This window comes from Dendrobates tinctorius, unplaced genomic scaffold, assembly GCF_039654945.1.
Source record: "Dendrobates tinctorius isolate UK_male_01 unplaced genomic scaffold, ASM3965494v1 ptg000236l, whole genome shotgun sequence".
In the NCBI taxonomy this organism is placed as follows: domain Eukaryota; kingdom Metazoa; phylum Chordata; class Amphibia; order Anura; family Dendrobatidae; genus Dendrobates; species Dendrobates tinctorius.
Window position 1 is genome coordinate 5,408,776 of NW_027361903.1, and position 15,443 is coordinate 5,424,218.

Sequence of the window (15,443 nt, forward strand, 5' to 3'; positions counted from 1 at the left end):
CCGTCCCCTCGATATTCCCAATAATGCACGGCCCGTCCCCCCGATATTCCACACAATGCACGGCCCGTCCCCCCCGATATTCCCCACAATGTACGGCCCGTCCCCCTGATATTCCCCACAATGCACGGCCCGTCCCCCCATATTCCCAATAATGCACGGCCCGTCCCCCCATATTCCCCACAATGCACGGCCCATCCCCCATATTCCCCACAATGCACGGCCCGTCCCTCTGATATTCCCCACAATGCACGGCCCGTCCCCCGATATTCCCAATAATGCACGGCCCGTCCCCCCATATTCCCCACAATGCACGGCCCGTCCCTCTGATATTCCCCACAATGCACGGCCCGTCCCCCCATATTCCCAATAATGCACGGCACGTCCCCCCATATTCCCCACAATGCACGGCCCGTCCCCCCATATTCCCAATAATGCACTGCCCGTCCCCCCGATATTCCCCACAATGCACGGCCCGTCCCCCCGATATTCCCCACAATGCATGGCCCGTCCCCCCATATTCCCAATAATGCACGGCCCGTCCCCCCGATATTCCCAATAATGCACGGCCGGTCCCCCATATTCCCCACAATGCACGGCCCGTCCCCCCGATATTCCCCACAATGTACGGCCCGTACCCCCGATATTCCCCACAATGCACGGCCCGTCCCCCCGATATTCCCCACAATGCACGGCCCGTCCCACCATATTCCCCACAATGCACGGCCCGTCACCCATATTCCCCACAATGCACGGCCCGTCCCCCCAACATTCCCCACAATGCACAGCCCGTCCCCCCGATATTCCCCATAATGCACGGCCCGTCCCACCATATTCCCCACAATGCACGGCCCGTCCCCCGATATTCCCCACAATGCACGGTCCGTCCCCCCGATATTCCCCACAATGCATTGCCCGTCCCCCCATATTCCCACAATGCAAGGCCCGTCCCCCCATATTCCCCACAATGCACGGCCCGTCCCCCCGATATTCCCCACAATGCACGGTCCGTCCCCCCGATATTCCCCACAATGCACGGCCCGTCCCCCCGATATTCCCCACAATGCACGGCCCGTCCTCCCGATATTCCCCACAATGCACGGCCCGTCCCCCCGATATTCCCCACAATGCACGGCCCGTCCCCCCGATATTCCCCATAATGCACGGTCCGTCCCCCCATATTCCGACAATGCACGGCCCGTCCCCCCCGATATTCCCCACAATGCACGGCCCGTCCCCCGCAGCGGTGTGATACCAGGATGGGGGATATTACCCGCCTGACATGCAGACACGTTACATAGGTTCCATTTCAGCTTCTCTTCCTGATCCTGATAGTAACACCACGGCTTCTCTGCACCGTCCGGGTTTCTGTGTAATGAATGAAATGACAGCGATAAGTATGTGCCCCCCCGTGCTAATACAGATGGAGAGGAACAGCACATGGATGATCGCAGGGTCAGACTACACGGGAATTATTTGTAGTCTGTAACCATGGAGACACAGCTGGAAGAGCTGTATACTGAGGACAGACATCAGATAAGAGCTGATTACACAGAGAAAAAGGACGGAATGGAAGAAAGACTGCAGGCGGGAGATCACCCGAAACATCAAAGCCGCAGGTGGAAGAGAAAGTCTGCCCAGGGATCACCCACACCCAGGATCTGTCTGCCCAGGGATCACCCACACCCAGGATCTATCTGCCCAGGGATCACCCACACCCAGGATCTATCTGCCCAGGGATCACCCACACCCAGGCTCTGTCTGCCCAGGGATCACCCACACCCAGGATCTGTCTGCCCAGGGATCACCCACACCTAGGATCTATCTGCCCAGGGATCACCCACACCCAGGATCTGTCTGCCCAGGGATCACCCACACCCAGGATCTGTCTGCCCAGGGATAACCCACACCCAGGATCTGTCTGCCCAGGGATCACCCACACCCAGAATCTGTCTGCCCAGGGATCACCCACACCCAGGATCTGTCTGCCCAGGGATCACCCACACCCAGGATCTGTCTGCCCAGGGATCACCCACACCCAGGATCTGTCTGCCCAGGGATAACCCACACCCAGGATCTGTCTGCCCAGGGATCACCCACACCCAGGATCTGTCTGCCCAAGAACCACCCACACCCAGGATCTGTCTGTCCAGGAATCACCCACACCCAGGATCTGTCTGTCCAGGAATCACCCACACCCAGGATCTGTCTGCCCAAGAACCACCCACACCCAGGATCTGTCTGTCCAGGAATCATCCACACCCAGGATCTGTCTGCCCAGGAATCACCCACACCCAGGATCTGTCTGCCCAGGGATCACCCACACCCAGGATCTGTCTGCCCAAGAACCACCCACACCCAGGATCTGTCTGTCCAGGAATCACCCACACCCAGGATCTGTCTGTCCAGGAATCACCCACACCCAGGATCTGTCTGCCCAAGAACCACCCACACCCAGGATCTGTCTGTCCAGGGATCACCCACACCCAGAATCTGTCTGCCCAGGAATCACCCACGCCCAGGATCTGTCTGCCCAGGGATCACCCACACCCAGGATCTGTCTGCCCAGGAATCACCCACACCCAGGATCTGTCTGCCCAAGAACCACCCACACCCAGGATCTGTCTGCCCCGGGATCACCCACACCGAGGATCTGTCTGCCCAGGAATCACCCACACCCAGGATCTGTCTGCCCAGGGATCACCCACACCCAGGATCTGTCTGCCCAGGGATCACCCACACCCAGGATCTATCTGCCCAGGGATCACCCACACCCAGGATCTGTCTGCCCAGGGATCACCCACACCCAGGATCTGTCTGCCCAGGGATCACCCACACCCAGGATCTGTCTGCCCAGGGATCACCCATACCCAGGATCTGTCTGCCCAGGGATCACCCACACCCAGGATCTGTCTGCCCAGGGATCACCCACACCCAGGATCTGTCTGCCCAGGGATCACCCACACCCAGGATCTGTCTGCCCAAGAACCACCCACACCCAGGATCTGTCTGTCCAGGAATCACCCACACCCAGGACCTGTCTGCCCAGGAATCACCCACACCCAGGATCTGTCTGCTCAGGGATCACCCACACCCAGAATCTGTCTGCCCAAGAACCACCCACACCCAGGATCTGTCTGTCCAGGAATCACCCACACCCAGGATCTGTCTGTCCAGGAATCACCCACACCCACGATCTGTCTGCCCAAGAACCACCCACACCCAGGATCTGTCTGTCCAGGGATCACCCACACCCAGGATCTGTCTGCCCAGGAATCACCCACGCCCAGGATCTGTCTGCCCAGGGATCACCCACACCCAGGATCTGTCTGCCCAGGAATCACCCACACCCAGGATCTGTCTGCCCAAGAACCACCCACACCCAGGATCTGTCTGCCCAGGGATCACCCACACCGAGGATCTATCTGCCGAGGGATCACCCACACCCAGGATCTATCTGCCCAGGGATCTCCCACACCAAGGATCTGTATTCACAGGGATCACCCACACCCAGGATCTGTCTGCCCAGGGATCACCCACACCCAGGATCTGTCTGCCCAGGGATCACCCACACCCAGGATCTGTCTGCCCAGGAATCACCCACACCCAGGATCTGTCTGCCCAAGAACCACCCACTCCCAGGATCTGTCTGTTCAGGAATCATCCACACCCAGGATCTGTCTGCCCAGGAATCACCCACACCCAGGATCTGTCTGCCCAGGGATCACCCACACCCAGGATCTGTCTGCCCAAGAACCACCCACACCCAGGATCTGTCTGTCCAGGAATCACCCACACCCAGGATCTGTCTGTCCAGGAATCACCCACACCCAGGATCTGTCTGCCCAAGAACCACCCACACCCAGGATCTGTCTGTCCAGGGATCACCCACACCCAGGATCTGTCTGCCCAGGAATCACCCACGCCCAGGATCTGTCTGCCCAGGGATCACCCACACCCAGGATCTGTCTGCCCAGGAATCACCCACACCCAGGATCTGTCTGCCCAAGAACCACCCACACCCAGGATCTGTCTGCCCAGGGATCACCCACACCGAGGATCTGTCTGCCCAGGAATCACCCACACCCAGGATCTGTCTGCCCAGGGATCACCCACACCCAGGATCTGTCTGCCCAGGGATCACCCACACCCAGGATCTATCTGCCCAGGGATCACCCACACCCAGGATCTGTCTGCCCAGGGATCACCCACACCCAGGATCTGTCTGCCCAGGGATCACCCACACCCAGGATCTGTCTGCCCAGGGATCACCCACACCCAGGATCTGTCTGCCCAGGGATCACCCACACCCAGGATCTGTCTGCCCAGGGATCACCCACACCCAGGATCTGTCTGCCCAGGGATCACCCACACCCAGGATCTGTCTGCCCAAGAACCACCCACACCCAGGATCTGTCTGTCCAGGAATCACCCACACCCAGGACCTGTCTGCCCAGGAATCACCCACACCCAGGATCTGTCTGCTCAGGGATCACCCACACCCAGAATCTGTCTGCCCAAGAACCACCCACACCCAGGATCTGTCTGTCCAGGAATCACCCACACCCAGGATCTGTCTGTCCAGGAATCACCCACACCCACGATCTGTCTGCCCAAGAACCACCCACACCCAGAATCTGTCTGTCCAGGGATCACCCACACCCAGGATCTGTCTGCCCAGGAATCACCCACGCCCAGGATCTGTCTGCCCAGGGATCACCCACACCCAGGATCTGTCTGCCCAAGAACCACCCACACCCAGGATCTGTCTGCCCAGGGATCACCCACACCGAGGATCTATCTGCCCAGGGATCACCCACACCCAGGATCTATCTGCCCAGGGATCTCCCACACCAAGGATCTGTATTCACAGGGATCACCCACACCCAGGATCTGTCTGCCCAGGGATCACCCACACCCAGGATCTGTCTGCCCAGGGATCACCCACACCCAGGATCTGTCTGCCCAGGAATCACCCACACCCAGGATCTGTCTGCCCAAGAACCACCCACACCCAGGATCTGTCTGCCCAGGGATCACCCACACCGAGGATCTGTCTGCCCAGGAATCACCCACACCCAGGATCTGCCTGCCCAGGGATCACCCACACCCAGGATCTATCTGCCCAGGGATCACTCACACCCAGGATCTGTCTGCCCAGGGATCACCCACACCCAGGATCTGTCTGCCCAGGGATCACCCACACCCAGGATCTGTCTGCCCAGGAATCACCCACGCCCAGGATCTGTCTGCCCAGGGATCACCCACACCCAGGATCTGTCTGCCCAGGAATCACCCACACCCAGGATCTGTCTGCCCAAGAACCACCCACACCCAGGATCTGTCTGCCCAGGGATCACCCACACCGAGGATCTATCTGCCGAGGGATCACCCACACCCAGGATCTATCTGCCCAGGGATCTCCCACACCAAGGATCTGTATTCACAGGGATCACCCACACCCAGGATCTGTCTGCCCAGGGATCACCCACACCCAGGATCTGTCTGCCCAGGGATCACCCACACCCAGGATCTGTCTGCCCAGGAATCACCCACACCCAGGATCTGTCTGCCCAAGAACCACCCACTCCCAGGATCTGTCTGTTCAGGAATCATCCACACCCAGGATCTGTCTGCCCAGGAATCACCCACACCCAGGATCTGTCTGCCCAGGGATCACCCACACCCAGGATCTGTCTGCCCAAGAACCACCCACACCCAGGATCTGTCTGTCCAGGAATCACCCACACCCAGGATCTGTCTGTCCAGGAATCACCCACACCCAGGATCTGTCTGCCCAAGAACCACCCACACCCAGGATCTGTCTGTCCAGGGATCACCCACACCCAGGATCTGTCTGCCCAGGAATCACCCACGCCCAGGATCTGTCTGCCCAGGGATCACCCACACCCAGGATCTGTCTGCCCAGGAATCACCCACACCCAGGATCTGTCTGCCCAAGAACCACCCACACCCAGGATCTGTCTGCCCAGGGATCACCCACACCGAGGATCTGTCTGCCCAGGAATCACCCACACCCAGGATCTGTCTGCCCAGGGATCACCCACACCCAGGATCTGTCTGCCCAGGGATCACCCACACCCAGGATCTATCTGCCCAGGGATCACCCACACCCAGGATCTGTCTGCCCAGGGATCACCCACACCCAGGATCTGTCTGCCCAGGGATCACCCACACCCAGGATCTGTCTGCCCAGGGATCACCCACACCCAGGATCTGTCTGCCCAGGGATCACCCACACCCAGGATCTGTCTGCCCAGGGATCACCCACACCCAGGATCTGTCTGCCCAGGGATCACCCACACCCAGGATCTGTCTGCCCAAGAACCACCCACACCCAGGATCTGTCTGTCCAGGAATCACCCACACCCAGGACCTGTCTGCCCAGGAATCACCCACACCCAGGATCTGTCTGCTCAGGGATCACCCACACCCAGAATCTGTCTGCCCAAGAACCACCCACACCCAGGATCTGTCTGTCCAGGAATCACCCACACCCAGGATCTGTCTGTCCAGGAATCACCCACACCCAGGATCTGTCTGCCCAGGGATCACCCACACCCAGGATCTGTCTGCCCAAGAACCACCCACACCCAGGATCTGTCTGCCCAGGGATCACCCACACCGAGGATCTATCTGCCCAGGGATCACCCACACCCAGGATCTATCTGCCCAGGGATCTCCCACACCCAGGATCTGTCTGCCCAAGAACCACCCACACCCAGGATCTGTCTGCCCAGGGATCACCCACACCGAGGATCTATCTGCCCAGGGATCACCCACACCCAGGATCTATCTGCCCAGGGATCTCCCACACCAAGGATCTGTATTCACAGGGATCACCCACACCCAGGATCTGTCTGCCCAGGGATCACCCACACCCAGGATCTGTCTGCCCAGGGATCACCCACACCCAGGATCTGTCTGCCCAGGAATCACCCACACCCAGGATCTGTCTGCCCAAGAACCACCCACACCCAGGATCTGTCTGCCCAGGGATCACCCACACCGAGGATCTGTCTGCCCAGGAATCACCCACACCCAGGATCTGCCTGCCCAGGGATCACCCACACCCAGGATCTATCTGCCCAGGGATCACTCACACCCAGGATCTGTCTGCCCAGGGATCACCCACACCCAGGATCTGTCTGCCCAGGGATCACCCACACCCAGGATCTGTCTGCCCAGGGATCACCCACACCCAGGATCTGTCTGCCCAGGGATCACCCACACCCAGGATCTGTCTGCCCAGGGATCACCCACACCCAGGATCTGTCTGCCCAGGGATCACCCACACCCAGGATCTGTCTGCCCAAGAACCACCCACACCCAGGATCTGTCTGTCCAGGAATCATCCACACCCAGGATCTGTCTGCCCAGGAATCACCCACACCCAGGATCTGTCTGCTCAGGGATCACCCATACCCAGGATCTGTCTGCCGAAGAACCACCCACACCCAGGATCTGTCTGTCCAGGAATCACCCACACCCAGGATCTGTCTGTCCAGGAATCACCCACACCCAGGATCTGTCTGCCCAAGAACCACCCACACCCACGATCTGTCTGTCCAGGGATCACCCACACCCAGGATCTGTCTGCCCAGGAATCACCCACGCCCAGGATCTGTCTGCCCAGGGATCACCCACACCCAGGATCTGTCTGCCCAGGAATCACCCACACCCAGGATCTGTCTGCCCAAGAACCACCCACACCCAGGATCTGTCTGCCCAGGGATCACCCACACCGAGGATCTATCTGCCCAGGGATCACCCACACCCAGGATCTATCTGCCCAGGGATCTCCCACACCCAGGATCTGTATTCACAGGGATCACCCACACCCAGGATCTGTCTGCCCAGGGATAACCCACACCCAGGATCTGTCTGCCCAGGGATCACCCACACCCAGGATCTGTCTGCCCAGGAATCACCCACACCCAGGATCTGTCTGCCCAGGGATCACCCACACCCAGATATATCTCCAAATCGGAAGCTTACTCTTGCCGCACCGCAGTCTGGATTTGCTCACAGTGGTGAATATACTGCACCTGTTTTCTTACTTGCATATATACTGGATGAAATATTTTCGATAAATTATGAAGAAAAACAACTTGTGCCGTTTTCTGTTTAGTGTGGACTATGACCAGCTGCTATGCCGCTATTACAGGTGTGGGACTTTAGTACTAAGTAAGTTACTTTTTCTATTTTAGACACATACAACGCTCAAAATATAAAGGGAACACTAAACAACACAATGTAACTCCAAGTCAATCACTTCTGTGGAATAAACCTGACCAGTTATGAAGCAACTCCGATTGTGAATCAGTTTCTCCAGCTGTTGTGCAAATGGAACAGACTACAGGTAGAAATGATCGTCAATTAGCAAGACAACCCCTATAAAGGAACGGTTCTGCAGGGGGTGACCACAGACCATTTCTCTGTTCTCATCCTTTTTGGCTGTTGTTTTGGCCACTTTTGCATTTTGTCATTGCTCTCACCCCTAGAGGTACTGCACAGTAGCATGAGGCAGTGTCTACAACTCACAGAAGTTGCTCAGTTAGTGCAGCTCATCCAGGATGGCACATCAATGCAAGCTGTGACAAGAAGGTTAGCGGTGGCTGGCAGTACAGTGTCCAGAGCATGGAGCAGATACCAGGAGACAGGCCAGTACACCAGGAGACGTGGAGGGGGCAGTACGAGGGTAACAACCCAGCAGCGGGACCGCTACATCCTCCTTTGTGCAAGGAGGAACAGTGCTAGAGTCCTGCAAAATGACCTCCAGTAGGCCACTAAGATCCATGTGTCTGCTCAAACTGTCAGAAAATTCCATGAGGGTGGTATGAGTGCCCGACGTCCACAGATGGGGGTTGTGCTCACAGCCCAACACCGTGCAGGACGCTTGGCATTTGTCAGAGAGCACCAAGACTGGCAGATTCGGCATTGGTGCCCCGTGCTCTTCATGGATGAGAGCAGGTTCATACTGAGCACATGTGACAGACATTACAGAGTCTGACGTGGAGAACGTTCTGCTGCCTGCAGCATCCTCCAGTATGACTGGCTTGGCAGTGGGTCAGTAATGGTGTAGGGTGGCATTTCTTTGGAGGGTCACACAGCCCTCCATGTGCTCGCCAGAGGCAGGCGCTCCATCATTTCCTTGTCTTGAGGCATTTCCACTGAAGTTGGATCAGCCTGTAATTTGATTTTACACTTTGATGTTGAGCATCATTCCAAATCCAGACCTCCAGGGGAAATGAATTGTGTTTTACACTGATAATTTTTATGTTTTATCGTTCTTGGCCCATTCCACTATGTAAGGAATAAAGATTTGCATCCGTAATACGTCATTCAGTGATATCTAGGATCTGGGATTTTACTGTTCCCTTTATTTTTTTTGGAGCGGTGCAGCTTTGCCTAGGAGCTGTGTACAGAGAACGGTTAGAGATTTACCTGCAGAAATTGTGCTCCCCGATCCCAAACTGCCATATGTCCAGCACAAAGGCGTTGATGGCCTCCCTGGCCAGGAGGTAGGAGTCCCAGGGCAGGCAGCGGTGCCCGTCGTCTGTCTGGCTGGTATAACCGCGGTACCGCAGCCCATCGTTCCGGTAGCACTCACTGGATGCTGAGAGGACAGGAAAATAATCTCACATCAGATAAATGAAAATCCATCTGCCAGAGAGTAAGAACTGGGAGGAGCAGTCCAATAATCCAGGATCCACGGTACGGATTATTGGAGAAAGAGATTCTGATATTCTGTCTATAGGGACAAATGGCGCCAGACCCTCCTGACTCTGCTGCTCCATCACTAATGAGAGGCCTAATTACTCCGAACCAACACAGACAAGTTCTGCTCCCTCCAGGTCCAAGTATGATACTATGTCTGTCTAGAAAGAATCAGAAGAAGAGATGGAGGGGACGGGCTGTCACCAGATACTGATGATGGAGGAGATGGGCAGTCACCAGATACTGATGATGGAGGAGATGGGCAGTCACCAGATACTGATGATGGAGGGGATGGGCAGTCACCAGATACTGATGATGGAGGGGATGGGCAGTCACCAGATACTGATGATGGAGGGGACGGGCGGTCACCAGATACTGATGATGGAGGGGACGGGCTGTCACCAGATACTGATGATGGAGGGGATGGGCGGTCACCAGATACTGATGATGGAGGAGATGGGCAGTCACCAGATACTGATGATGGAGGGGATGGGCTGTCACCAGATACTGATGATGGAGGGGATGGGCAGTCACCAGATACTGATGATGGAGGGGATGGGCTGTCACCAGATACTGATGATGGAGGGGATGGGCAGTCACCAGATACTGATGATGGAGGGGACGGGCGGTCACCAGATACTGATGATGGAGGGGACGGGCTGTCACCAGATACTGATGATGGAGGAGATGGGCAGTCACCAGATACTGATGATGGAGGAGATGGGCAGTCACCAGATACTGATGATGGAGGGGATGGGCTGTCACCAGATACTGATGATGGAGGAGATGGGCAGTCACCAGATACTGATGATGGAGGGGATGGACTGTCACCAGATACTGATGATGGAGGGGATGGGCAGTCACCAGATACTGATGATGGAGGGGACGGGCGGTCACCAGATACTGATGATGGAGGGGACGGGCTGTCACCAGATACTGATGATGGAGGGGATGGGCGGTCACCAGATACTGATGATGGAGGAGATGGGCAGTCACCAGATACTGATGATGGAGGGGATGGGCAGTCACCAGATACTGATGATGGAGGAGACGGAGGTCACCAGATACTGATGATGGAGGGACGGGCGGTCACCAGATACTGATGATGGAGGTGACGGGCGGTCACCAGATACTGATGATGGAGGGGATGGGCGGTCACCAGATACTGATGATGAAGGAGACGGGCAGTCACCAGATACTGATGATGGAGGGGACGGGCGGTCACCAGATACTGATGATGGAGGAGACGGGCGGTCACCAGATACTGATGATGGAGGGGACGGGCGGTCACCAGATACTGATGATGGAGGAGACGGCAGTCACCAGATACTGATGATGGAGGGACGGGCGGTCACCAGATACTGATGATGGAGGTGACGGGCGGTCACCAGATACTGATGATGGAGGGGATGGGTGGTCACCAGATACTGATGATGAAGGAGACGGGCGGTCACCAGATACTGATGATGGAGGGGACGGGCGGTCACCAGATACTGATGATGGAGGAGACGGGCGGTCACCATATACTGATGATGGAGGGGACGGGCGGTCACCAGATACTGATGATGGAGGAGACGGCAGTCACCAGATACTGATGATGGAGGGACGGGCGGTCACCAGATACTGATGATGGAGGTGACGGGCGGTCACCAGATACTGATGATGGAGGGACGGGCGGTCACCAGATACTGGTGTTTGCTGGTTCAGTGATCTGTCCAGTCCAGGAGCCCAGTCTGCCACAAACAGCGCAATTACAATACCATTATTATATTAGACAATTGCTCATAATGCAATTCCATAATGTGAGAAATGTCTTTACCTTGCAGCCGAGCTCAGACTGACTCCCATCACCCTCACTTTGCACTCACCCATCTCACAGAACGTCCCCCTGAAGCTCTTTGGACAGATGCAGATGAACTCGCTCAGGAGTTTTCTTAGGCAGGTTCCTCCGTTCTTACAGGGATTGTTGGTGCAAACAGATTCAACTGCAAAAAGAAGACAACAATCCCATCCGCGGGCAGCAATAGCGAGGGAGCGGTCAGTGCTGCCGTGTGCAGATGTAGCAGAGCTCTCTTTGTATCTGACGCCATTATATTAGGCAGAGGGGAAGCTCTGTGCACTTTTACTTATCCTGAGCGGACCCCATACCTGCCCCCATAGTATGTAAAGCCTCGTTGGACCCCCACTGTGACATAATGGATGTTCGCTGGGAGAGGATAACGGAAGGGGTTTCTTTTCACTGACAGCAAGTAGAGGTCTTGAAATTGACAACAGTAGATTTTGTGTGTAGCCCCCTGACCCCGGGGCCGCCTCATACCTGCACTGCACGCGGGGCCTTGGTACGGATAGTGACACCGACACTTGTAATACGGAGAAAACTTCTTCAGGACGCAGTCGCCGTGGTCGCACGTGTCCTTCTTGCACGGCCCCATCACTGTCCACAAAACGTACAGAAAATATTTTATATTAAAGAGCTGCACGGATAATGAGGTCACTGAGAAGCTCGATGTTAGGAGGTCGGACCGATCACCCAGAGGTCGAAAGACCCTCCAGTGGGTCCTCAAAGAAGCCGTCCATAGCATAAATGTTCTGGGCATTTCTGGATCATAGGATGAGCACTTACACCCAGGAGAAACACTGGCAGCAGCCTCTTACAGCAAAGAATCCTTCTCATTTATGCAGAATATTTCACCCCCTTATTGCTCTTACAGTAAAGAACCCTTATCTTGTATAGAACATTTTCTACTGCTTTAATGCTCACATAGTAGAGAATCTCAGAAAATATGGCACAGCTTTATTGCGCTTGCAGTGAAACTCTCACTTTCACTGCTCTTACAGAAAAGAATCCTTTCTATCTATAGAAACTGGAGAACAGCATTACTTCGCTGCAGAATAAAATACGGATTTTCTTTAGAGGACATATCTATGGGAAATGTTCCTGTAAGACTGTGGAAGTGAGTCATGGTGCTCTTACAGTGAAGAATACTTCCTGTCTAGATAACATATACCACAGCCTTACTGCTCTCAGTTCATTTTCCAGTCTTCTTGTTCTTCTAGAAATGACTCCTTACAGTCTAATTAGAGAATTATGCAGCTCTTAAACAGCAAATAATCCTTACCAGTTTCAAAGAATATTGCACAACCTCAATGATCTTACAATGAAGAATTCTTACACCCCATAGAAGACATTTCATATCATGACTGCTGTTACTGTAAAGAATCCTAACAGGACCTGTGTGAACTCTGCCACACTGAGCTTTTCCTTCTTTTCTCACCTTTCTCACAGTTTAATCCAGTGAAGAACTCTGAGCAGCGACACGTGTATCCTTGCTCCGTGTTCACACATGTTCCGTGGTTAAGACATGGCTGTGAGCTGCAGGGATCTGATCAAGAAGTTTCATGTTAACATAATGCTTCTGCATGGGGGGGCCAATTACTATAGAGTGAGGCTCTGGGGCCACTCTCTGCACTGACCATGTACCTCTCCTAGTGGGTGGGGTCTTCTGGTGTGATGTCAGAGCTGTGCTGGGTGCACTGCCCAATCAGAAGTCTCCCTCCTGCTGATCCTCCCCCCTCTAAGAATCACGCAGGCAGGAAGGGGGTCTGCAGGCAGGAGGGGGATCTGCAGGCAGGAGGGGAATCTGCAGGCAGGAGGGGGGTCTGCAGGCAGGAGGGGGATCTGCAGGCAGGAAGGGGGTCTGCAGGCAGGAAGGGGGTCTGCAGGCAGGAGGGGAATCTGCAGGCAGGAGGGGGGTCTGCAGGCAGGAGGGGGATCAGCAGGCAGGAAGGGGGTCTGCAGGCAGGAAGGGGATCTGCAGGCAGGAAGGGGGTCTGCCGGCAGGAAGGGGGATCTGCAGGCAGGAAGGGGTGTCTGCAGGCAGGAAGGGGGTCTGCAGGCAGGAGGGGGCTCTGCAGGCAGGAGGGGAATCTGCAGGCAGGAGGGGGGTCTGCAGGCAGGAGGGGGATCTGCAGGCAGGAAGGGGATCTGCAGGCAGGAAGGGGGTCTGCCGGCAGGAAGGGGGATCTGCCGGCAGGAAGGGGGATCTGCAGGCAGGAAGGGGGTCTGCAGGCAGGAGGGGGATCTGCAGGCAGGAAGGGGGTCTGCAGGCAGGAAGGGGGTCTGCAGGCAGGAGGGGAATCTGCAGGCAGGAGGGGGGTCTGCAGGCAGGAGGGGGATCTGCAGGCAGGAAGGGGGTCTGCAGGCAGGAAGGGGATCTGCAGGCAGGAAGGGGGTCTGCCGGCAGGAAGGGGGATCTGCAGGCAGGAAGGGGTGTCTGCAGGCAGGAAGGGGGTCTGCAGGCAGGAGGGGGCTCTGCAGGCAGGAGGAGGCTCTGCAGGCAGAAAGGGCTGCAGGCAGGAGGGGATCTGCAGGCATGAGGGGGGTCTGCAGGCAGGAAGAGATCTGCAGGCAGGAGTGGGGTCTGCAGGCATGAAGGGGGGTCTGCAGGCAGGAGGGGGGATCTGCAGCAAGGAAGGGGGTCTGCAGGTAGGAAGGTGATCTGCAGGCAGGATGTGGGGGGTCTGCAGGCAGGAAGGGGGATCTTCAGGCAGGAAGGGGGTCTGCAGGCAGGAAGGTGGGATCTGCAGACAGGAGGGGGCTCTGCAGGCAGGAAGGGGGGGTGTGCAGGCAGGAAGGGGGGTCTGCAGGCAGGAAGGGGAGTCTGCAGGCAGGAAGGGGAGTCTGCAGGCTGGAAGGAGGATCTGCAGGCAGAAAGGGATGTCTGCAGGCAGGAAAGGGAGTCTGCAGGCAAGAAGGGGGGTCTGCAGGCAGGAAAGGGAGTCTGCAGGCAGGAAGGGGAGTCTGCAGGCAGGAAGGGGGGTCTGCAGGCAGGAAGGGGGGTCTGCAGGCAGGAAGGGGAGTCTGCAGGCAGGAAGGGGAGTCTGCAGGCTGGAAGGAGGATCTGCAGGCAGAAAGGGATGTCTGCAGGCAGGAAAGGGAGTCTGCAGGCAAGAAGGGGGTCTGCAGGCAGGAAAGGGAGTCTGCAGGCAGGAAGGGGAGTCTGCAGGCAGGAAGGGGGGTCTGCAGGCAGGAAGGGGGTCTGCATACTCCAGGATGTAGATTTACCCTCCACAGAGTCATCGTAGTTCAGGTTCAGTGCATAGAAGAAGTTCTCCACAAGTTGTCTTCCCAGATTTTTCAGCAACTGTTCTGTAAAACAAGGAAGATGAGATGAGCTCCAGGATGAAGCAGTGACCAGCAAGCAGTGCTAGTGACCATGGCGGAGTGTAAATGCCACTGTCACCCCACGCCATCCCCCAAAACCTGTGAATGATTAGATGATGGGGGTAGTGGCTGCTTCTCCACCTCTTTTAGATCCATCACCGCTGCTTGTTGTCAGTGACAACAAAAATGATAAAGCCATTTTGAGATCTTCTGTTTGTGGGTTTTATGTTAGGAGATTTCCCTGACAAAGCCGCACTGACACATTGTAACAAACCCATCAGCTGAGCGTGGAAACTAAGGGGACGTTAGTTATGATATAAAGGGTAGAATGTTGTCATTTGCTGACAGCAAGCAGAGATCTTGGAAAGGTGAGAAACTGAAATTCAAAGTAAGCCCCCCTTAATAATATTAATAATAATAATAATCTTTATTTATATAGCGCCAACATATTCCGCAGCGCTTTACAGTTTAACAGTTTCAAAACACAAGTCATAAGTAACAACATTAACAATACAATAAAGTAAAATAAGACGAAATAAGC

The 15,443-nt window shown here is 55.9% G+C and overlaps 1 protein-coding gene across 1 annotated transcript in view; it reads right to left on the reverse strand.

Annotated features, from left to right (window-relative positions):
• HABP2 (hyaluronan binding protein 2) overlaps positions 1-15,443 on the reverse strand; it is a 41,398-nt gene that overhangs the window by 19,324 nt on the left and 6,631 nt on the right. Inside the window, exons 3-7 of the mRNA XM_073556643.1 lie at positions 14,804-14,887; positions 12,056-12,172; positions 11,607-11,723; positions 9,466-9,637; positions 1,271-1,365 (exon numbers count right to left, since the gene is read on the reverse strand). Of these exons, the coding sequence (XP_073412744.1) occupies positions 1,271-1,365; positions 9,466-9,637; positions 11,607-11,723; positions 12,056-12,172; positions 14,804-14,887 (585 nt within the window). The remainder of the gene's footprint in view (positions 1-1,270; positions 1,366-9,465; positions 9,638-11,606; positions 11,724-12,055; positions 12,173-14,803; positions 14,888-15,443) is intronic.